A 24,797-nucleotide genomic window follows, 5' to 3' on the forward strand; every position below is an offset into this window, starting at 1 on the left:
TGTAGAGTTCACACAGGTCGCTGGTAAGTTCAATTCGCAATAAGACACAAGGTATTGAAAAGTGGATGGATCTGCTGCTCCTGTAGTTTGAGGAGGTGACCAAGAGATTTTAACTGAATTGCTTTCAAAGTGAAGCAACTGGAGCGACAGTCACATTAAAAGCAGTGACAACCGAACCTTGATGTTAAAAAAAATATTGATTCGTACATAAAATCTACTGTCCCCATAAAAAGCAACATTGAAAATCCTTACCCGCTCTATACACATTTTTTAAATGTGCACGATTTGCATGCAAACAAAAGCAAACTCAAATGCAACACAAAATAAGTATGTGGCATGTTGCTAGAGACACGTAGCCAACTGAAAAAAGACTCTTATTAAAAAGCAGAGAACACTTATGCATGCAAAAAGCAGCACGTATGTTATAATTACCTGATGCCTGCAGCATGAACCCCGAAGAGGAGCTGTAAGGACCATCTCCTGACGGATTGACTGCTTTTCCTTTGAAAAAGTAATACACACCAGTAGACAGCCCTGTAAAGGTAACGTTAAGCGTATTGACAGAAGGTGGCAAATTCGAGGCATTTACTGTCTGCACAATACTTGTGTTTATGTTAATAAACGAGTAAGACTGCACTCTCTGAGACAAATCATTGATCACTGGAAAGACTATTACAATTGAGTTTGGACCTGCAGATGCGATCTGCTGAATAACTGGTGCAGAGGTCGGCAATGCTAAAAAAAAAAAAAAAAAAATTACGTTTCAATAAAACATTTGACCATTTTACGCAAAGAACTTTTTCATTAATATTTTGAAAATAACATGTCTTTCAAGTGTTATCACGTGAAAAGAAACGTGTCTACAATAATAAATATAAATATATATATATATATATATTTATATATATATATATATATATATATATATATATTTGTATATATATATATATATATATATATATATATATATATATATATATATATATATATATATATATATATATATATATATATATTATAAGAATAATAAAAATATATTCTAATCTAAGTATGTAATCGAAAGTACATTGAAAAATATTTACAAATCTAGACTTGAAAGTATACGAGTCACAAAAGAAAAATTTTTGAGAAAAGCAAATTTTATCTATTATCTATCTTTTTAAACAAAGTGCACAAAAAAACAATGCTTACCAAAATTAAATACTATGTAAATATGATTAAGCATTACACAGTTAATTACATATTTTAAATAAAAACACAGCATGCTTTTATTAATTAGCAACATATTTTGAAAATAAAAATAAAAATATGAGGTATTGTTGTTTGAGGAGGCAACCATATTATTTTACTTGAACAACTTACAAAGTATGTAACTTGGGCAACAGTTGTAAACTTACAAAGTATTTGGGCAACAGTCACATTACAAGCAGTGACATAAAATTCATAATGATATATTTTTATTTTTATAAAGATATAATGTATTATAATTATAATTGCATAAATTATAATTGTATATGATGTTTAGATATAATGTTTAATTTATTATAATTTATACATTGATAATAATATAGATACATTAGGTAATAAAGTATTTGATTTATAATACAAAATGCAATAAAGTTGATTTTAAATATATTTTCTTTGTATGTTTTTTTTTTCATTTAATTTTTATATTTCATAGTTTTATTAAGTATAACCTCATTTTTATTTAAATTTGTTTAAGATCTAATAAAATCTTATTTTTTTTAAATGCAAAACTTCTGAAGGGGATTTACTTACCACATATATTGTTTGTTTCATCCGATTTATCTTTGCAATCAAATATGCCATCGCACAAACTGTATTTTAATACACAAGCTTGATCTTGAATGCATGTGAAATATGTATCATTATTGCAAGAAGCTATAAAAAGTTTGATAATAAAATATAAAATTTAGATTTAAACAAGAAAAGTCAGAAAAGCATCATTTTGTATATTTTATGACATCAAGTTCATTCATTTTTGAACTCAAAAAATACAAAGGGCTGGAAATAAAGTTTTTGATATTTATATGAGCAACCTGATAAGTATACTTATAATTATCAAACTGTTGATAATTATAATTACACAAACAAAAATACTTCACAAACATTTGTTTTCAAATCTAAAAATTGCTTTTTCGGTGTAAAAAACTTTTAATTACATGATATATATTTTATAAAAACATACTATATTTTTTTCTGTTACAAGTAATATGACTTTTTATATTTTAAATAGTTTTTTACAACTTCGAAGTTTTCAAATTTTACACCGACTGTAAAATTTAAAAACTTATCAAAATAAAAAATGTTTTTTATTTTAATAATTTCAATATAATCTTTTGAAAACTAGTTGGAAATAAGAAAAATAAACATTTTTCTCTAATTAGAAGGACTAATCAAAAAGATTTGCTTTGAATGAAAAAAGATGACTTAAAACCCATATAAGCTTAAATCACTATTTAATAATAATTGGTTTCACCAAATAACTGGAATAATGTATGATATATTACTAATGTGAATTTGCAAAAAAAAAAACTTATGCCAAGTATTAAAGTAGTCAAAAACAATAGAAGTTCAACCATCAAACCGAAATTTTGAAAATTATTACTAAATATTTCAAGTATTTGTTATTGAAATGTCAAACATCATGCCAGATTTTTAATAAGATAATAAAAATAACATAGCTATTGAGGAGACAGTATTGTTAAGTATAGCAATGTGCTAGAATCTTTAAGTCCTGATAAATCTTGCGGTCAAGCCATTTTTAAATAATACTAAAAATATTTTCTGCCACTTTAGCATTACCAATAACTTTAATTTTAAAAGCTTTATTTGAAAGTAGCTATTGCCATTACAATGGAGATTCGCTAATGTAAGACTTTAGCAAAAAAATTGTGATAATCTATCTGCAACTTCAGGCCAGTATTGCTAACGTGTATATTATCTAAAATGTTGGAAAGCATTATTCAAAATAAATTGAAATGTTTTGTTGTCAAAAAGAAACTCAAAACCAGTAAGCAGCATGGCTTTGTTAAATAAATTATGCACAATGTGTGAAATTAATATAATTGTGAAAAATGATTTATTAGTAACTTTAGACATTATTTATCATTTTTTGTCTGCAAATCGATGTAGTATACTTAAATTTTACCTAGGCTTTACCAAGGTACCCCCAATAAAAAGCTAAATTGTAACCTCAATAAGTATAAAAATTAAAATCATATTAAATTTGGATTCCTCAAGAATATAAGATTCCTACATGAATAAAAGATTTACATGACTGAGGCAAAAAGAAGACTAGAAGACTATAGTTTTCTTATGATTAAGCCCTGTAAAATATACCGTAAGATACATGGTTTATAAAAACTGCGTCACATAAAATATAAAATCAAAATATAAAATCATTTTTTAGTACCATTAAAATTTACTAAAAAATTTATTTAAATAGGGATTAACTAACAAAAAAAAAAAAATTAAAAATTAATGAAAATTTGTTTTGACACCTTTTTATTAGGTTGTGAATTTTTGTGAAATAAAGAAATCAAATTTTGATGTAAATAATTTAATGAAATAATAGAGTTGTGTCGGTAAGAACCGGTAAGAAAATACCAGGTTTAAGTCCAGGTACCCGGCACCAGACCCATTTTAAAAAGTTGGAATAAAAGCTTGTAAAATCTCTAACGCTGAATTGTTTTCACAAAATAATGCTGATTAATTTGCGCCAATAAAGTTTGCCTAAATATATCAAGTTTCTTTTTAATAAACAACTAAATTTACACTCGAGATCACAAATTCAAATTACAAAAACTAAAGTCTAAGCGCAATGTCCATAAATATTCTTTCTATTACAAGGTTGGTAATATTTGCAATAACTTGCCGTCTGATGTTGTAAATGCCAAAAACATCAAGAGCTTTAAAATTAAAATTAGACTTATATCAAGAAGTTTATTAGTTGAAGTTTAAACTAAAAGCAATCCTGTTAATAATATTTCGACACAATTTAAAGTAACACTTAAAGAAATAGTTACAGCACTTTAAATTAATTAATATTTTAATATTTATTAAAAATTTCTTTTAAGAAATTTTTAATAAATGCAACAAAATGGCCAATTCCAGGTATCAGGGAAAACAGCTGAATTACCAGGTCCAAACCGGGTTCCCGGCACATCACTATGAAATGATAAATTTTTATAAAAAAAATAAATTATTCACTGGTTATAACTGGTAAATGCAAATATTACAATAATAATAATAACAAATAATAAATTCAAATTCAGTCATGTCTACTTCCCCTTTTCTCCCACCACCTCCACCACCTAAATTATATAACCTAATATCAAATGGTTGCCCTTCTCTATATGTATGTGACCCTGCTCCTCTCTTTACATCTGTGACCATTTCCCTCTCTACAAGTATGTGATCATGCCCCTCTCTAAATATAATAATGCTAGAAATATAAAATCAATAATAAAATTTGATGTATTAAATAAATCAAAACCACCCGTTTTAATAACAAATTATTGTAAGTTATTTTAAAAAATAATGTAATGAAGTTTATGGTTCTTTTTAATATATAATTTCAAAAAATTTAAGAAAAAAAGCACAAATAATTACAATTTTGTTTTGTTCCAAAGGTCAGGAATTACAAACATTTTATGATGACAATAAAAATGTTTGTAATTCCTGACCTTTGGAACCAACCATAAGTGTAATTATTTGAGCTTTTTTTCTTCAATTTTTTGAAATTCTATATTAAAAAGAACCATAAACTTCATTACATTATTTTTTAAAATAACTTACAATAATTTGTTATTAAAACGGGTGGTTTTGATTTATTTAATAAATCAAATTTTATTATTGATTTTATATTTCTAGCATTATTATATTTAGCAATATTATAGCATCTAATCTTAATCATAATATCTAGCATTATTATATTTATTAGTCGTTTGACGGTATATATGACGTTTGTCTGACGGGATAAACTAGTTATAAGTGCTGATCCTCATCAAAACGCCAGTAATAATAGACGCGACTCTGAGGAGATGTTTATTACTTAATCACTACACAATTTATGTTTACACATTGGCATTAATGTTTTTTTTCCATTCTGAAGCCTTTCATTGCTGGATGCATACTTTTTATTTTTGTAATCAATTTTTTGTTTTATTTATTTTTTGTTTGGTGACATATTTTTTGTATATCTTCGTTAATATTAGTGTTTATAAAACAATTTATTGTTTACTATTATTGTTAGTACTGTTTAGGTGCATTGCCTGTCTTATTTATAATTTAAATATTTCTCTATTAATCTTTATTTTTTGTCTTGACAACTGTCAAAATATGCTTTGTTCGAAAAATAATTCTCCTTTAATCTAATGTACTTCATTTCTTCTCTCAGGCGTTCACAGCTTGTGTGTGACCATTCAGCGAATTTTATATATGCCAGAATTATATATATGCCAAAGTTTTTAAATAATATATCAAATTTTATTATTGATTTTATATTTCTAGCATTATTATACTATAAATAATAAAATTCAAAAAATGCACAAAAACTTTGTTAAACAGTATGGCACTCAAAGGAATATTTTTAAATATTATTAAATAAAAACTTCTTTAAATTTTTCGGACAGTGAATAATTTAAAAAAACAAGAAACAAAGCTCTTTTGTAATACTATAAAATTAATTTTTTAAATTAAATACTAAGTTCGGTTTTAAACCTAATTCATAAAACATAGTTCAGTTTTAAACCTAATTCATGAAACATAGTTTAATGATAAAAAAAAAAGAAATTTTTTAACAAAAAAATTGAATGATAAGAATGAATTTGGTGATTTAATGTCAGTATCATTTTAGAAGAAAGTTCTATGATATGATGAATTCAAGATTAAGTTTAAAAAATTCAATGATTGAAAAATTCAAAAAAGTTAAAAAAATTCAATGATGCTCAAAGAGTAAAAAATAGGAAAAGCTTTTTATATGAGTTGCATGAGAGGAACAGTTAAGTATGGTGGTGGAAATATAATAATCTAGGGTTGTTTGGCATGACATGGTGTTAGTAAATGAGATTTTATTAATCTGCTAATTGTACAGTAATATATTGGGCCAAACATTAACATCTTATAATTAAAAAAACTTAGCAAACAATTTTGGGTTTCAACAAGACAATGATCCAAAATACATTGCTAAAAACTTAAACCATTTCAGATGATAATGAAATAAATACTTTAGAATGCCCTGTACAGACCTTTGATTTGAATCCAATAAAGCATTTATGGTTTTTATACTTAAAAACATTCAAGTTAAAGATTGTTTATAAACTGTGTTGTTATAAAATATTTTGATTATTATTTTATTGATTATTATTTATGATTGCTAAAATGTGTATACTTGTTAAAAGATAGTGGAAAAGCATCACAGCGATAAAGGCCCCCTCACATACCTTTTCGTAATAAGCCACTGCTATTATATAAACATTATTTTTTAGAACATTTATTATTTATTTATTTGTTTATGTGTAGTTAAAAAATAAAATAGATCATTTAAAAAAAAAAATGATTTAATGTAAGGTGTTTAAGGTCAAATTATGACCTAATGCTGACATTCAACCATTAAAAATAATCAGATCTAGTTTAGTGAGATCAAAAGAAAATGGTGAAAAAACAAATAAAACTAAAAATGAAACCAATGAAAAATAAAAAAAGTTAAAAGATTTATAAGCGGTAATATATATGTTTGTGTCAAATATAAAACTTTTTATAGTCTATATGATGCAGAAACTTGAATGCAGAAAAAAAAATTGATTTCTAGAGAAAAATATTTAGTTAGTAAAGCAATGTTATTCAATTTTATTATTCAATTTTTATCCTTCAGAATAAATTGAAGAACAATAGAATAAATGAGAACAACTTACAATATTTCAGAAACAATGTTTATAATGGAAACACAGAATAATTTTGCAAAGTGTCAAGCTGTGATATTTTTAAAAAATTGATAAACTTGATTTCCTAAAGTCAAAATTACTACAACACAACTAGAATTACAAGACACAAGTCAAGACTAATGTAGTTTTGACAACTAAATCGAGAGATGGAAATTTACATAGTTTCTATTAAATCCAGTAATCAGATTTTTGATAAGAAAAATGTTTTAATTTTTTTTATAAATCCAAAAATTTCTGTTGTAAGTAGAATAATGAACAAGGTACTAAGTTACAAGATACCAAGGTACAAAGTACTTATTTGATTAATTTGACTGAAAATCTTTATTGTGTATGTTCACAAATTTCATTTTGATTGTTTAAATGATAAAATTATGATAAAACTTATAGTTAAGTAAAATAACAACAATTTTTAACAAAAACTATTCTTTAAACATAAAGGAAGAAATAAACTGCCAGAGAACTTGTACCAAGACTTTATATTCATTTCCTCTGCAGAAAAATCTACCATTACACTGCTGCCATTACACCACTACCGCTGCACCAACACCATTGCACCGCAACCGTATTTATGAAAAAAAATTGATCTTGGAACCCAAAATAAAAAAATTTTTAAATAAACTAAAATTTATTTTTCACAAATTTATGTTTTTACTTTTTTGTATAGAGTGCATAAAGAGTAATAAAATTTATTTTTTAAGTTTTTAAAATTATGTGTTTGTATTTTAATAAAAAAACTAGATATTAAAAAATAAAGTATAAAAAATAATACCTGTCAAAGCAGTTTGAAAAATAGTTGATGATGCCTCTCCAATTTTAACTCCAACAGTATACACTGCAATCGGAGTAATAGTGCATTGATAAAAAATATTGGATTTCAAGTTCATTAATTTGATTTGTAGTGTGCTACTATTCAAGGATATATTTGTACACCCAGTAATTACATTCAGTTCACAATATGACAAATAGTATGTTAAACTCTTGGTTGTATATCCAAGAAGTAGAGTTGGAGGATTCCATTGTAGCAGTACAGATGTGTTTTCGAAAAAGGGAACTGGTGTAACTTGCATATTTGTAACCGCACCAAGAATTCCTTTAACAAATAAACTAATATCAGTATCAAAAAAATATAAAAATAAAAATACAACAAAAAGTAAAAATTTTAAAACATTAAAATATGAAAATAGTTTTTTTTAAATATGCCAAACAAAAAGGATTCTCTGCTTACTTCAGCAAAAAAAATATTACTAGATTACAAACTCTATCCATTTAAAATAACATTAGAGAGATTTCAATATAGAATTTCTGCTCTATATAAAGCCAATAAGACAAAATAATTTTTTTTATGCATAATTTTTTATACATAATTTTTGCTGTAAATACTGATTTACAGCATTAGTTAATCATTAAAAAAAAATCAATTTGTCTTTTTTTAAAACGCAAACTTTGTATAAGTAAAACATTTTTATGTTACATAATATATTTTGAATGATTTTGAATTATTTTGAATGGTTATTAATTATTTTGAATGATTATTAATTATTTTGAATGATTATTAATTATTTTGAACGATTATTAATTATTTTGAATGATTATTAATTATTTTGAACGATTATTAATTATTTTGAATGATTATTAATTATTTTGAACGATTATTAATTATTTTGAATGATTATTAATTATTTTGAATGATTATTAATTATTTTGAACGATTATTAATTATTTTGAATGATTATTAATTATTTTGAATGATTATTAATTATTTTGAACGATTATTAATTATTTTGAATGATTATTAATTATTTTGAATGATTATTAATTATTTTGAATGATTATTAATTATTTTGAATGATTATTAATGATATTAGAATGGTAGATTATTAGATTATTTGTATTTTTACAATAAAATAAGTCTTTTTTAAATGTTTTATTTTAGGCATTTTTAAAATGTTTTAATAATTTCTACTGATTTGCACACCTTTTGTCTCATCCTGCACATAGTGTTGTGAGATCATTTCCAACTAATAAATTTATTGATTAGTTTTTAAAATTCTGTTTTTAATAAAAGATTCTTATACTCAAACAAATTAATACTTGCAAAATTTGTATAATAAAAAGTCATTAGAATAAAAATGCTGTTTTATAATAAAATTTAAAAAAATTGAAGGTACACAATGACTAAAATCAACATGATAAACCGTAAAGCATTCAAAATATATGAAAATGAAATTATATAAAATACATTTAGGACATTAAAAATTCTGACCTAATTGTAAATTAAAATGTAATACAATGAAATGAACAAATAGGAACAACCCAATTTTATTTAGTTTATGCCTTCTAAAGGAATTTTCATTTACCAAGATGGAGGAATCAACAATGGGTATAAATATACATTATACATGTCATATATACATATAAAATGCCATCACAAAAATAAACACCTGTTAATAAACAAATGATTTTTAATATTGTGATAGCGCATTGTGACAATGTTTATATGTAATCTATAAGATGGTACATAAAATATTTTTATTTAATAATGCCTGAAAGATTCCTCACACATAAATCATTGTAATTCAATTGAAAATATTACATAAAGTTACATATACTATATATTTAGAGAGAAAATCTACCTGAGCTCGTAGTAGCAGTAATAAAACCGGAATACTGCCCAGGGCCACTAAGGTTAATAGCTCTCACACGAAATTTATATAAGTACCCAGGAAGGAGATCAATAAATGTAATATTTACTAAACCATTACTCTGAGAAATAGTTTTTATATCCAAAAATCCACCATTTGTTGTTACTATTTGACACTGATAGCTTGTTATACGATCTTCAGGCATATCATTTACAGCATTCCATTCTACTGTAATACTTGATGATGTTATGTTTTTTATATGCAAGTTTGAAGGAATACTTGTTGGAGACTCTAAAATATATATATATATATATATATATATATATATATATATATATATATGTGTGTATATATATATATAAACTGTATTCTAAAAAATATATGCATATATATATATATATATATATATATATATATATATATATATATATATATATATATATATATATATATATATATATATATACTCTTGTTTAGTCGCCTTTAATTTTTACCATAAAATGTACACTTTATGTTTTCTTTTTTTTTTAACTTATTTAGAAGACTAGAAAAAAGTTTAAAAACTATTTTTTTAATTGATAATCTGCCCAAACTAAAACCCTTAGTCATCAAAACCCATATGTAGCAGCACTTTTCAAATGATCAACCAATTTATCAGTCAATGTAGAAGAACTCCTTGCATGTTTACCTAATTGTCAGTTGATGTAGCAGCACTCCTCACATGTTTTACCTATTAGTCAGTCAATGTAGCAACACTCCTTTGCCATTTTTACCACAAATGATAAATTTAGACATCAAACTATAAGAAAATATATATACAGGCCTCGGAATTAGGAAAAATGAGATTGGCAATAAATTGCCGACCTTAAATGTTTAGAGGTCAACATCAGGTCTGCGAAAAAAATTAGACACAAAGGGGTTACCATTTAACAATGAAATGAGGTTAGCAATTTTTTGAAAACACTTTTAGGTCGGCATGTAGGTTGACGTTGCCAAATGCCGACCCTAATTCCAAGGGCTGTATATATACAGTGGTGTACACTGGATTTTTAGATGTTTGAGTTTTGACACTTACAGGCATTGTGCAAACTCCAAACTTTTGTATGTTTATGCTTATATCAAAAAATAATGTTTTGCAAAGAATTAGGGTGATTGGAGCTTGGGAACAAAAAAACCCTAATTTTCGGGTCCACCCAGCCCTTAACGTGAGAGCAATGAGTTTATAAAACATTTTTTTTACTATTTTTATTTAAACTCATATTCATCAACAAATTTCAAGTTTCATGCAATAAGCTCTTAGTGTTAGTTTTTATGACCCTGCAATGTTTACAGCCTCAAATTGAGGGGGGTTAAAACTTTATATAGTCATAGTTTTTGAAAAATAAGAGATTATTGCATGAAATTTGAAATTTGTTGATGAATATAAATTTAGATAAAAATAGTAAAGAAAATATTTAATAAACTTGTTGCTCCCATGTTAAGGGCTGGGTGGGCCCAAAAATTAGGGGTTTTTTGTTCCCAAACTCCAATCACCCCAATTCTTTGCAAAACATTCTTTTTTGATATAAGGATAAACATACAAAAGTTTGGAGTTTACACTTGCATGTCTGTAAGTGTCAAAACTCAAACATCTAAAAATCCAGTGTACACCACTAATATATATATATATATATATATATATATATATATATATATATATATATATATATATATATACATATATATATATATATACATATACATATATATATATATATATACATATATATATATATACATATACATATATATATATATATATATATATATATATATATATATATATATATATATATATATATATATATATATATATATATATATATATATATATATATATATATATATATATATGTATATACATAATATATATATATATATATATATATATATATATATATATATATATATATATATATATATATATTATTACTATTATTATTATTATTATTATTATTATTACTATTATTATTATCACTTATAAGAATCAGAAAAAAATAATACAACTCCATGAGTTAAGCTAAACATAATCAATTATTAATTCTGTCGATGGCATACGCAGCTGCATTGGAACTGGCAAAGAGGACAAGCTGATTTTTAAGCAATAAAGTGATTAAGTAATAACGTAGTTACTGCAAGTAAAAACCATTTTAGTACATTTTGTACATTTTGATTTTATCAGTTAAATCATTTTCAATTATGTAACCTAGATAATTGAATTTGTAAATAAAAACTAATTCACAACTAGTTAATTAATTCAAAACATTTCTGTTTTGCATTAAATACAATACACACCATTTTCATTCTATTAAATGACTTAACGGCAGAAGCTTCAACATTTAATGCATTTAATAATTTTTGCAGTACAATTCAAGAGGTTGCAATTAGTATATATATAAATATAAATAAATAAATATATATATAATATATATATATATATATATATATATATATATATATATATATATATATATATATATATATATATATATATATATATATATATATATTTGTCCCAGTATCAAAACAGTTTTGATTTTGTCCCGAAACGAAAGTAATTTCAGAATTATACAGAGACTTTGAGTTTATAATTAGAACAGTTAAACCATTTATATACCCAGAGACAGAACTGGTTCCATCATATCCCTGACTCCTACAGTTTTTTATATATAAGTTCAAGTTGGTTACACAATCAAAACAGATTAACTTATTGTATTAAATTATAATAAGATGATTAATTATTTTTTTAAATAACACAATGTTTTTTTTTTTCTTGACATGTTTCTTAAAATTTATTTTCATTTTCGGGAAAAAATCTTTTTTTTATTTTGTCTCAAACAAAATTCACAATTTTGAATTTTTAAAACACAGACTAAGAAAACCTTTTTATACTAATACAAATAGTAACAATAAAGTTTTATCAAGAACTCAATATCTTATTTTAAATCATCCTAAAGAATGTTAACAGTTGATTTTATTAGAGTATGTGTATAAGAAGCTGTGTTTTTGTTTAAAATGCCAAAATAAAGTTGCAAATTTATGAATGAACTTCAAAAGGATTACCCGTTTGTGAAAAAAATTAGTGCTGAGGACAACAAAGTGCTGTGTAAGCATTGTTTAACAGAACTTTCTGTGGCACATGGTGAACAAGCAGACATTAAAAGTCATTTAAAGTGTGCCAAACACAAAGCTGGAGTCTCAGCTGTCGCATATTCTTCATTTATTAAAGAATTTTTAAAAGTGATGGATTTAATGAAAGTGATTTAGATATTCAGCAAAAAAATTGAAGCTCTTGTTGTAAATATAATATAAGCACTTTTATATCAGTTTGTGTAACTGAGTTTAAGGAAATTTGTGATTTTGTAGATATGGAATATAGAAAAATAATCCAATATAGAAGTACTAGATTTCTTCCTCTGCTGCCAGCAGTTGAATAAATTTTTTATACATATGAGGCACTGAAGTCATCTTTTTTTTCTAAAAAAACTGTCCATGTGCTTTGCAAATGTTTTTTGAGAGCGAAACAGGTGAGTTATATTTGTGGTTTGTGCATGAACAGCTAAATAATTTAAAAAAAAAACTAAAAAAATTAAAATCTAATCTTGAGGTAAAAGATGAGTTTGTCCCACAAGGAGCATAACAATTACTGAGAAAATTTAGTGCCCAGGATGTCAATACATTTATGACAGAGTTAAACTCCTTTTATAAACATTTAATATATTTGCATGGACTGGACTTGATCACGTACTGAAGTGGGAGGATATTGAACAATTTGCTGAAGCTATAAACAATATAATATATATGGTTCAGACAATCAAAAAAAAAAAATTATTGGCAACTTATTTAAGGAAATTGGTAATCTTATTGGTAAGATTAGGTAGACCTAATCTGATAAAAATTATTGAATAAATTTTGTGTCTGCCAGGAACATCTGCGACTGCAGAACATATTTTTTCAATCAATGGAGCAATAAGGTTTTTTCTTTTTTATATAAAGACTTTCATGAAAACTAGTTACAGAGTGCCATGTTTTTTGAAGCTTAAAAAAACACCTTTTCTCCATAGCACAAATCCCCCCCCCCCTTCTCTCTCTCTCCAGCCATTTATTTCAGCTTTTTTCAACAACACCCCTTCCCCCAGCACACACACACACACACACACACACACACACACATATATATATATATATATATATATATATATATATATATATAAATATATATATATATATATATATATATATATATATATATATATATATATATATATATATATATATATATATATGCACACACACATTTTAATTATTAAAATTGGTTTTGATAAAATTAAAAAACAAGAGATAAATTAAATAGCTAAAAAAAAACAATCAAAAAACCCATTTCTCCAAAACAACTACTATTCCAAATCATATGCCAGCTTTTACTATAGAAATATAATACATAGATTTTAAATAGTTAAAACAAGGTAAAAAAACAAAAAACAAAAAACAATATTAAAATATATATATATATATATATATATATATATATATATATATATATATATATATATATAATAATTAATAAAATGTGATACTATAAATAATTAAATATGGCACTAAATTAACAAACTTTAGAAAAAGATCTCGGTGTATATGTATCAAATGGATTATAAAACATCAGTTATACGCTTGATAACTTAGACAACATCACCTATAATACTAATAAGGCAAAAATTAAGCTTGAAAGAGTGTTTTCTCTTTTAAATATTTCAATAATTAGATATTTAGTTAATTAATTCTTAGATGTAATTAATCAGTTCTTAGATATGATTAATTATTTCTTAGATATAATTAATCAGTTCTTAAATATAATTAATTAGTTCTTAGATAAAGTTCTTAAAATACAAATACTTCAAAGTATGCAATAAAAACAATACAAAAAAATTTGTAATTGTTTCCAAAGTTAAAAATTTTAATGTAATTTATGTATAATTCTATACCACATCCAGCATTCAAACTTTCATCAGAGCCATCTGAGCAATCTTGAATGGAGTCACACGTTTTACTCTTAGGTATACAAACTTGACTTTGTATACATTGATAATCTGAATCAGGACAGCTGACAGCTGAAACTATAAGAAAATTATGTTAATAAACTAAAGGTTAAAAAAATATAAAAGAATTGTGAATAAATATGAAAAGAATAACAAGAAAAATAAAGAACAAAAAAAAATTAAAGAAAAAAATACCCGAAGTATATAATTAAAAACATAATTATTTTGATAAGGAAGTCGTAACTAGAGAGTAATATTCTTAAATTGGTCTTGAAGTTTCAAAGTATTTTAAAAATAAGTATGTTTTGGTAATAACTGCATGGACAATGTTATTTATTTTTTTTGTAGTTAGGGTTAGAGTCCATAGTCCCTTTTAGATTTTTTAGTTTGGAGGCTAGCTTTGGACCAAGTTTAGTCATCAAATTTATAGTTACTCTTTATATCTATGCGAATGAAGTGCTGAAATGAAGTGCTGTCTTAAGAGCAAAACATTTAATGCCTGCAATTGTTAGTTTCAACAATTCTGCCCAGAGTACAAACCTTTTTAGTGCAACAGCTAAATCATAGTTACGATTTATGCCAAGATACAAACTTTAAAAGTTGATATATAACTTTATCAACTTAAAACTTTTTAAAACTATCTGCATAATACAAACTTTACAAGTTAATATATAACTTTATTAACTTGATACTTTAAAAGTTGATCTGTATGATACTAACTTTATATGTTAATGTCATCTTTGAAAAAAAAATTTATGGTTATTAAGTCATTAACATATATTATAGTAAAATAATATATATTATATATAACATATACTATAACGTATATAATAGTAAAATATATATAACATATATTATAGTAAAATAATATATATTATCATAAAATTTGTTTAAAATGTTAAATCATTAACATGTAGTAACAATGACTCAACACATGTTCTCAGTGGAACTCTACAAACAATACGAATTATATTGGATTGAAAACTTTCAACCTTAACTTGAAGATATCTATTGATGAGAAACACTGATACACAATGATATGATAATATAACATACAATTTATTATATATAATATACAATGCAAGTTTAACTAAGTATAGATATGATACAATATTTTATTATAAAATGCATGTTTAGCTAAAAAAACGAGTCAAATATTTTTTGAAAATCAGTACATAAAATATCTGCTATTAGATGATTGTCACATAGATCAGGTCATATTTTAAAAATTCGGAAAATTGATTTGGTAAAATATCCGGAATATATTTTCCCTTATTTTTCCCTTAATTTTTCTTTTAGCTGAGTTGTTTCAAATTTTTTTTCCAAACTTTTTTTAACCTTTGTATGAGTGATGAGAGAAAAAGCTTAAAAAACAACTATATTACAAAATATACTCCTAAACTTTTATATATGGAAAATGTTTTGGATATTCGGAAAAACTAACTGTTTAGAAAAATATCCAGAACTCCATATATATCCGGAAAAAAATAATGTTGTTAAATACAATACTTCAACCATTTACAATACTACCACCATTTACAATACTAAAACCATTTGGAGATTCTAAAAGAATCATACAAGTTATGTTAATACTTATTTTCTTGAAAATTTGAGCTTCTGTTCAAAACAACAATTTAAAATTAAATAAATTAAATATTAAATTTTAGCTAATCTTTTCTAGTATGTATATATGCATTATTAAAAATTCTGCATATTTTAATTCTTTCTAACGAGCAGCCAAACTTAAATAAAATCTATTTTAATTGGCAACTTTGTGCAAATAATCCAAATAAGTCTAGTCCCAATAGTCTAAATAAGTCATTAATTCTCAAAATTTGTATCATAATCTTAAAATTTTGGCTTAAAAAGAACAGCTAATGAATAGAACATCAAGTTTACTTTTCAATTTGGAAATGCTTTTTAATGCTTGTACTTGGGGAAATTGAATTTTTTATTGTGTTCGCCAGTTTCTTACACCTAACTCCATTCTTTACTCCTACCAATCTCTCATTTCTTCTTGAATGAAATGATATTATATTTGGGTTGAATTTTTTAATCTAATTTATTATTTTTAATATTATATTATAATTGATTTTTTCAATCTTTTTAAAACAATGCCCAAAAATGCATTGGATTTGTGTTAACACAGCTATAATGCTTGAGTCTCTATTCCATCATCAAGGTTGTATCTCTTTTTCTTTTATAGAAATACTACCGTGGTCACTGATGCAAGCTAAAACTTCTGAACAAAACTCAATTATGTCTGACTTATTATTCAGTATAGATGCAATTTTTTACTGTAACTGCTAATTCAAGTTAAAAAAAAATCAACTCCTAACTTAATAATTTTCTTCTTCTAGTAATTAATAGTGGATGCTATAGTTGCAGTGCTTGCATCCTTATTAGAAGCGCTCTACACAAAAACAGTATTTCTAATAAGAATTTTAAAACAAGATAATCTTTTACAAGTTACAGCTAGTAAAATATTATCTGAAAAAGAGTCAAATTTGCATCTATTTTGTAACTTGCATCTTCTCTTGAATCTATTTTGTAATTTTAATTGTATAAAGTAGCTTCATACTAAGAATTTATTAATTCAAGATTTACAACTGATATGCATTCTAAAATCAATTATAAAATTTTACCTCTATGTGATCATTCTTTTTTTAATAGCTGTAAGTCCCAATAGTTTTCATTTTGTCTTGTTTTTGTCTTTGTTGACTTTATTAGTGTTTATGTTTTTGTTTTTATTTAAAATAGCAAAAAGAATTTGTAATTGACAAATTGATTCCAAAAAGATTACTGATTTGTAAAAAAACCTAATGGTGGAGACAAAAATGTGATGTTTTAGCAATATTAAACAAAATTTTTTGATGCATACTGAACAGACATAAAAAAATCTAAACATATATATATATATATATATATATATATATATATATACATATATATATATATATACATATATATATATATATATATATATATATATATATATATATATATATATATATATATATATATATATATATATATAAATATATATATATATATATTTATATATATATATATTTATATATATATATATTTATATATATATATTTATATATATATATATATATATATATATATATATATATATATATATATATATATTATATAAATATATATTTATATATCATATAAATATATATATATATATATTTTATAAAGTTTACTTTTGGAATTACTTAACTTCTACATAAATAATTCAAAACTATGAGGTAAATAAAAAGTGTAATAATAAGATTACAAAACTGCATTATTAACTGTTACATTTGCTTTTTTTAAACCATCTAGATGTTTGGTCTTTCAAGGTTTCTTTCAAGAAAACAATTAGGCTTGAACATTTTAATGTATGAATATAACTTTTAAGGATAAACTTTATTGGTCCTAATCAAACTATTTGTCGCTTTTTGTTGACAAAACTTTGATAAGTTATTGTCCTTAAGGACAACAAAATGTCAATATCTTTGTCTTGCAAAACTTTAGTCTAAGAACATTCACATTTATTTTTTAAGACCCAGTTATGAAAACAAACTACTCTTTGATGTTTAAACAAATTTAAGCGCACTTTTGTAAAAATCTACGAAAACGGCAAATTATTCGCTAAACATTAATCGATAAAATGTGAACTGCGAACCGCTAACTGCGAACCGGTAAAATGCAAACTTTTTTGCTAACCGAGACGTTATTTCATTTATGACCCTTACATTTATGATATTCAAAAAAACGTTTCCTTATCAATTTTTTAATTTGAATTAAATACAAGGCCGTCCCGAAGTGGTCTCTCATGGGGGGAGGTGGTGTTGTATGTATTTTTTGCCCACTAGAGTCATAAAAAAAAAAAAAAAAAGGTCCTCAATATTTGCAATTTGCTAACTATAGTTCAAAACTTGCTAAATGTGCCAACTCGAATGCTTCTATTACAGCTTTGAGGAAGGGGGGGGACACTCTCTACACCCTCCGTTCGGACGGCCCTGATTAAATATAGTGGAATTTGATATATTTAATTTAAATTAGATTTTATTTCTTTTAAATTAAATACAATTCATGATTGTGTTTTATTATAACATAATTATGTTTTGTAACTATAACATAAAAATAATTTTCTGCAAAACTTTTATTTTTGATTTATTAAGCAGCTAATAAATATTTTTAAACTCAATCTTAATAAAAACCCAATACTTATCCTTTAAGACAGAAGCAACGCAGAGTGAGGCAGATTAGGGTAGATTAGGGTTTTATGAGCACCTTGGTAATATGAGCATACTTAGAGATTTCTTTGAAGTAAGAAGTAAAGTTAACGTTGTTTTGTATTTTTCAAATCGACCTTTTTGTGGTGATAATAGGAATCGATACAATTAGCGTAAATTTATATGCAGTAATTACTGCATATGATATGCGGCTATCATCGAATATGCTGTTAAATTCATCATCACGTTTAATCATCACGCATGAATAAATCTGTGGCGCAAAATTTTGGTGCCATTTTTGGGTAATATGAGCATGCTCAAATTACCCAGTGTTTTTCATTGAAATTACCTAGTTTAATGTCCTAAAATAGCAGTGGTTTTAATTGCTTTTTAAATAAAAACAAAACATAGTAAAAAATTTTAATATTTTAACAATACTAAATATTTTTCTGTAATTTAAATTCAAAAAATTTAAATTTTTTTTGTTTAAAGGTTTAAGTTAATAAAATTGAAAAAATAGCTAACTGATTTTTTTTTGGCGGAAAACAGTTTTGTTAATAACGAATCATTATATTACAAAAATTAGTTCTAATTGTCAGGTTGGTATTTTTTTACTTAATTAATGTTATTTTTTTGAGTTAACTTAAAGTGCTCATATTACCAAGTGGTCAGGGTAATATGAGTACTTTTGCTACTTTTTAAAACCTCTGTGTTTTAAAACAAAAAATTCGGCTGCCCTGATATCTAAGTGGATCATAAGTAAGGATCCCTAAAAAATGTTTATTCGCGAAAATTTTGGATCCAGCTTAAATATTTTTAAAATATTCCAATTTTCGCTTAAGGTGCTCGTATTACCCTAATCTAACCTAAATTAAAAACATAAAAAGTTTAAATTTTATCATTTTTAGACTTAAAGTGTTAAAGTTAACTACTTTTTAGAAGAAAACCAAGATACAAAAAGTATAAATATATAACTTTAACATAAAATATGTGAAGATTAAAAAAATTATGATCATAAAACTTTAAAAATGTATCTTTGCATTTAATTTAACTTTATTTATAATCAATTTTCAAATCTCTTATAATGTTTATGTTAAACTACTTCTTTAGTAAAAAAATAATGTAAAAAAAAATACAATTACTTTATTATGATTAACTATTTAAAATTTTAGTAAAACTACACCGCACATTTATGAACTCTTTTTTATTTTAATTTGAATAAGACTTTGTTTTGTTTAATGCAACGTTCACCCCCCCCCTCCTCCTCTTTGTTTTAAAAAAATAATAGTTTTCGGACGTGTAAGCAAAAATACTCAGTCAAATAATATCTCGTACATTATATCTCGGAAGTTTTATAGCTTTATATATTAACTTAATGATATTTGGTTATAAAGTGTTTTAGCTTGTGTTTAAAAATAATATATTTGGTTATAAAGTGTTTTAGCTTGTGTTTAGAAATGATATTTGGTCATAAAGTGTTTTAGCTTATGTTTGGAAATGAGAAGATTGTGTCAATTTATATTAATACGCGAGTTTGAAGTAAATAATAAAAAACTTAGTGAAATCTTTATTGAATTCATTTAAACTTCTTTAAAAAAAACTTTAAAAACTTCAATTTCTGAAGAGAAAATAAGAGAACTAAATAGATATTTGTATTTTTTTTTTTAAAGTTGATTCGCCATTTTGTTCGACATTTTAAGGAAGCTCTGAGAAGCCTTAATAAAATGATTTTAAATTATTCAAAAAACTGACGTTTGAAGCGTACGTGTTTGACGTTTAAACAAATGCATGCACGTTTTAGAGATGTTTATTGCATGCAAAATTAAAAAAAAAATCCAGTTCCGTATTTGAATTCTTCGGCCCCCAAAACCCTTAATTCGGTATAAATTATCTATTCAACTAACACTTATCTAAGTGTTTGTTATTTTTCTTCGCTTTTTAACGCAATCCGCTTCACTGTGACTTGGCTACATTTCGGTAAGTTACTTACCAACTAGATTGTTTACCTGTAAGTTATTGGTAACTTAGTTGTAATTATAAGTTATTTCCATATACTTCCGTTTGAATAATCACTGCTACCGTTTTCTTGAATCTGATTAACGTTTAGCATGCCATAGTTTAATTTTAATAAAACAATGAAACAAAATTAGTTTCAAAAAAATCAAGCAAATTTTACTGAATAAAAATTCAATGTAGTTTATTATTTGGTATAAAAGCACGACTGATGAAGCTATGAAAAGCTTCTAATGCTAAATTTTTAAACAAAAGTTGTACAATTGAATAAATCATTTTTAAGAAATAGAAACATATGCTAAATATTATAACTTTATGGGTTGACGTTAATGGGGCTACATGTCACTATGTCCCATAAAGTTAAAATAGCCAACATCAAATTTTTGGGCTGAAATTTTCTAGGTATATTAATATAAAGACAAAAAACAACGTTAACCAAAACCAAAAATGATAATAATTCTAGATTTTGTTTTAAGCATTTATGGTAACATTCACATTTTGGTTGCCCCAACATTGCCACAAAAATAGATTCTAGTAAATGTGAATACTTGAAAACTTGAAGTGTGAATGATTGAAGTTCATAGTCATACTTATTCTAAAACTTCTGAGAAATTTTCAAAGTTCAATTTATTATTCAATTATTCAATTACACCTTAAATATTTTTGGAAACGGTGAGCACAATTTCTGTCAATATTTCTTAACAAAAAAATAAACATCTTCACTTATTTAATGTTAGTGAAGTACTTTAAGATAATATTCTTCACTGTGTTCATTTTTTTGACTATCTTGTTGGTTTAAATAACCGCAAAAGAACTTTTGTAAATAATTGACAAATGTTTTCAACAGCATATAATAAGGTAATATTCCATATTACTTGCTTATGAAAGTTCCTAATTAACAAAAAAACTCAAATATTTGGAAACCGTTCAGAAGTGTAAATAATTTTGGAATTAGCTGCTGAATTTTTAAATTCATAAAAGTCAAATTTTTATGAACTTTTATGAATTTTTAAATTCATTAAAGTCAAAAGCTTATTGATTTTTTTTTTTTTTGTAAATTAATTATTATTTCGCTGATTAAACAATATTACAACTTTTCATACAAAATAAATATCGTAAACATAAAAAAAAAACCCTTGATAAAAAACGTTTTTAATTTTTTATTTATTTATCATATATATATATATATATATATATATATATATATATATATATATATATATATATATATATATATATATATATATATATATATATATATATATATATATATATATATATATATATATATATATATATATATATATATATATATATATTATATATATATATATATATATACTGTTATAATCAGTCAGAGGCTCAAAGAAGGTAAGGATGATGCGTTTATCATCACAACCTTTTCATAGAGCCCCTATAGTCACTCATTAAAAAAAAAAAAAAAACTTTAATTATTTAAAGTAAAATAAAAACTCAATAAAGCAAAGCCCTTTTTAACGCTAGTTAATGTCAAATAAATATTTGGTAACCATGGCGCATAGTAAATTACTTTAACAATTAAAATGTAATCAATTTTTGTATGATTTAGTTGAGACCTATAATTATAAATATTGTACACTTGTTATTTTTTTCTTGTGCGTACATCTTTACTTGATTTCCGACTTAAGAAACTCTGTGACTTAAAAAAATATACACTTAGCGATAGTTTTATAAAAACAGTTGTATTATGTAAAAACAAATTATAAACGTTGATCGAATCAAATTCTTTTTTTAGTTACTACTAAAACTCTAATAATAGACGTCACAATCTAAGAACTAATAGAGTTATTGTCGCTTTTGATGACGTAACTTACAGTTTTTCTTGCTGATAGAACAAAAAACGACAAACCCAATAGTAAAAAGTTAAAAAAGAAACTTCTTTAAAATTTTTTAGTAAATTTTAGATTGGGACGCATTAATATCTTTTAAATAGTGATATTCCGTGAACAAGTTTTTAAATTTTTGGTTATTAAGGTTCCAACAAGACTTAACAATTTTGTCACTAAGCACCGAAAATAACATTAAGGTTGTTCACGTCGCGTTCCTAACCGATGTCGCAAATGTCCAAAGCAGATCAAGCCTAGAATATGATGAATCCTAGACAATCGCTAAAACCACTTCGTAACTGTTTGTGATTAAGGGTAGGAGGAGCCCTCTGAAGTATAGTACTATAATAAAAATACTTGTCTACATCTGCAAAACCGGTTAACGTTTAAAACTATATTTTGATTTTCTGCTTTTGAATTTTTTTTTATAAAAATCTTTAATGTACCTAAAATAATTTTTAAATTACCCGATTTAAAAGTGTTTTGATATTTTATATATGAAACACTTTCCCAGCGGGCAGACGATGTTGGAATAACGTTGAAATAACGTTGATTGACGTTGATCGATTCCAACGTCGTGTGCCCGTTGGGTTCAGGCGCTGTGAAAATATAACTTTATTATATCTTTATTCCTATATCAAATGAGAATGCTTCAATCATCGCGATTTTTTGCGAAATTGCGGTGATCGAAACTTGGAAACAAAAATATTTCAAATTATTTGCAGCGCCTACTCTTGCGAAGGCAATATGATAATAAATTATTTTAATTCAATATCTTATACTATATTTAAATTCATTGATAAGTTTTAAATTTCTTCTCATAATCTTTCAGTGTTCGAAAGTTATAATCATTTAAAATTTACAACCCATTCATTTTGGCTAAAGGAGAAACTTTACGTCATAACTTTCGAACATTAAAAGATTATTAAATAAAATTTAAAACCTGACAATAAATTTAAATTTACTATAAGATAAAAAATTAAAACATTTTCCTCACTTTTTGGGATCAGCAAACATTTTGTTTCTACGCTCCAACCAACGCAATTTTTCGCAAAATATTCTAATTTAGCATAAGTATGAGTGTACTTAAATTTGAAGTTTTCAAAATGCCTGAAAGTGTCCTCAGCCAACACATCTAGTTTCATTTTTGGAATTAAAACATGTATAGATACGTGTTTGATACGATTCAGACGTAAACCAAAAACACGTTTATTTTCCGGGCAGTTTTACTCGAATTTAACACCTTTCTTTAGAGGTTTTAAAGTCAAATTTAAATATCGCGGACTTTTATTACTGGTTTCACATTTTTTTTAAAAATTTAGTTTTCATAACGGTGAAACCATTACTATTTTAACTGGTATTTTTGGTAAAAAGTAAACATAGAACAACCGTAAAAAAAGAAAAAACTTTCAAAAAATTTTTTTTTACGGAAAAAAAATTTTTTGAAAGTTTTTTCTTTTTTTTACGGTTTTATCTCATTAGGTATATCTTTTTCAAAAAAATTTAATTTGGAAATACAAATATACTAAACGTATGCATTTCCCTCAAGTAACAAATTAGCTTGTTAACTAAGCTTGGGATGTTTTGAATAATAGTAAACTTGCTCTTTGCCGTAAGTATTAAAAACTCCTGCTGTATGTATCAAATACCAAACAAATTACCTCTTGCTGTACCAAACAAATACCAAACAAATGCAATTGACGACAAAAATTTCATTTCACATGTATTTTTAATACTAAATAAAATTAATAAAATTTAAACAGATGATTTAAGTAACAACTAATTAGAGATTATATTGCGTTTAGCACACTTGCATTCAGAGGCGATTCTACAAATAAAATGAGGGGGAGGGGTAGTGGGGTTGAATCCTTAAAAAGTCTTGACTGGTTTCTCAGAAAAAAATAAAAAATAAAAAAAAAAGTCCTCAATACTAAAATTCACCCCCTCCCGAAAATCGCTTCAGCGTGAAATCTTTGTATAGAAAGATTTTCAATACAAC

At 24.8% G+C, this 24,797-nt stretch overlaps 1 protein-coding gene across 2 annotated transcripts; it reads right to left on the bottom strand.

Moving 5' to 3' along the window:
• LOC136075357 (netrin receptor DCC-like) lies at nucleotides 1–24,535 on the bottom strand. Of its 2 annotated transcripts, none has more exons than XM_065788259.1 (7): nucleotides 24,460–24,535; nucleotides 14,632–14,763; nucleotides 9,602–9,901; nucleotides 7,738–8,058; nucleotides 1,780–1,902; nucleotides 433–735; nucleotides 1–177 (listed from the first exon to the last, which is right to left on the bottom strand). In XM_065788259.1, exons 1-7 carry the CDS (start codon nucleotides 24,512–24,514, stop codon nucleotides 125–127), a joined length of 1,287 nt encoding a protein of 428 aa, XP_065644331.1. In that variant the 5' UTR covers nucleotides 24,515–24,535; the 3' UTR covers nucleotides 1–124. The 2 variants fall into 2 exon arrangements, with proteins under 2 accessions (XP_065644331.1, XP_065644332.1); XM_065788260.1 differs by lacking the exon at nucleotides 24,460–24,535 and adding an exon at nucleotides 17,331–17,433.
• Between the last annotated feature and the right edge of the window lie 262 nt (nucleotides 24,536–24,797).

This window comes from Hydra vulgaris, chromosome 01, assembly GCF_038396675.1.
Source record: "Hydra vulgaris chromosome 01, alternate assembly HydraT2T_AEP".
Classification (NCBI taxonomy): Eukaryota; Metazoa; Cnidaria; class Hydrozoa; order Anthoathecata; family Hydridae; genus Hydra; species Hydra vulgaris.

Excerpts from the sequence above, each read along its gene's own strand:
- LOC136075357 (XM_065788259.1), bottom strand. The coding sequence starts at position 24,514 with ATGAAATTTTTGTCGTCAATTGCATTTGTTTGGTATTTGTTTGGTACA. Across the intron at positions 9,902-14,631 it reads AAGTTTGAATGCTGGATGTG|AGTCTCCAACAAGTATTCCT; the intron begins GTATAGAATTAT and ends TATATATTTTAG. Across the intron at positions 736-1,779 it reads TGAAACAAACAATATATGTG|CATTGCCGACCTCTGCACCA; the intron begins GTAAGTAAATCC and ends TTTTTTTTTTAG.